The sequence below is a fragment of the Loa loa genome (assembly GCF_000183805.2).
Source record: "Loa loa unplaced genomic scaffold supercont3.2442, whole genome shotgun sequence".
In the NCBI taxonomy this organism is placed as follows: domain Eukaryota; kingdom Metazoa; phylum Nematoda; class Chromadorea; order Rhabditida; family Onchocercidae; genus Loa; species Loa loa.
Genome location: NW_018110621.1, coordinates 1 through 1,341, shown reverse-complemented (window position 1 = coordinate 1,341; position 1,341 = coordinate 1). Strand labels below are relative to the sequence as shown.

Genomic DNA, 1,341 nt, shown 5'->3' with positions numbered 1-1,341 from the left:
TTTTTCAATCATAATATTTCTTAGTTCAGGAACCGGTATTTTTTTTTTTTAGTGTAAAATAATTATAGATGTCCGGAAGATACGATGGAAGATTGGAGTGATGAACCGGAATATTTGATAGCAATTGAAGATCGCGAGTTACGTCAATTTGCTTTGGAAATTAATGCGCTATGGAAAAAACTCTGTCATATTGTTAAGCCTGAGGTCATCTTCGATGAGTAATATTCTATAGCAATCTGGACTAAGTTTTATATTTAAGGCTAAAAAAATTGACCTTTATGATTATAAAATAACATTTTTTTTTTTTTTTACATTTTAAAGACCACAGTGTTAATATTTGATAAGAAAATTTTCAGGATTTTGATAAGGTTTATTTTATAGCCCAATATAATTATGATAAATATTTCAGGATATAGCAATGGAATAGGTTTAATGCTTGAAAATAGAGAAAATCAATAAATATATGCAGATTAAATTAATTAATTAATTAATTAATTTCTACATTAGCTCCCTGGTTTATTTCTACTTTCATTCAATTCTAAAAATTCAATTAGATAAGCTATCAGTTCAGGTAAAGAGTAATCCGAAGCGTTATTCGGCAATATATTTACCATATGAATTTATGATAGCAGGTGGTCGATATCGTGAATTTCATTACTGGGATACATACTGGATCATAAAGGGTTTGCTTGCTTCAGGTATGTTTTATCATTTTGATAAGATCAATTGAGTTTTATTGAATTATATTCGGGAAATTTAATCGCTTTCTCAACTATCCTTCTAGTTTTTTTCTTACTTCTTTTCATAGTTTCATCATTTTTTTTCTTAAATTAATTCTTTTTAATTACTAAAACTAATTTATCTATTGGAATTGAAAAACTTATTACGATTCAGTCTTTTATCACCCTATAATACTTCGTTATATTTGCATAATGCATAAGGTTATTGTTACAAGATATTTTGAATCATTTTACAATAAATTAGAATTATCAGAAAAAAATAATTATTCAATAGCAATATGATAGCATTACAGTATCCATCTCTTTTTTACAGTATGTATTCTATATTACAGTATCCATTCCTTTTTTGAGGTATGCATGATACTGTAAAACATATACTTCAAAATTTCAAATATTTAATTGAAAAATATGGATATATACCAAATGGTGGTCGTACTTATATGTTACAACGTACTCAACCACCTTTTTATATTCCAATGGTTTACGAATATCATACTGTAACGGCAGATGATGAATTTCTGCTCAGTGTTATGAGTACTATGGAAGCGGTAATATTTCTCGAAATATTTAAATTTTCAAACGAATAACAACATTTATTTGG

The 1,341-nt window shown here is 26.8% G+C and overlaps 1 protein-coding gene across 1 annotated transcript; it reads left to right on the top strand.

Moving 5' to 3' along the window:
• Window positions 1-84: 84 nt before the first annotated feature.
• Window positions 85-1,327, top strand: LOAG_15686 (hypothetical protein; the record flags this gene model as incomplete). Its single annotated transcript, XM_003151176.1, has 3 exons — window positions 85-204; window positions 572-698; window positions 1,092-1,327. 3 exons carry the CDS (start codon window positions 85-87, stop codon window positions 1,325-1,327), a joined length of 483 nt encoding a protein of 160 aa, XP_003151224.1.
• Between the last annotated feature and the right edge of the window lie 14 nt (window positions 1,328-1,341).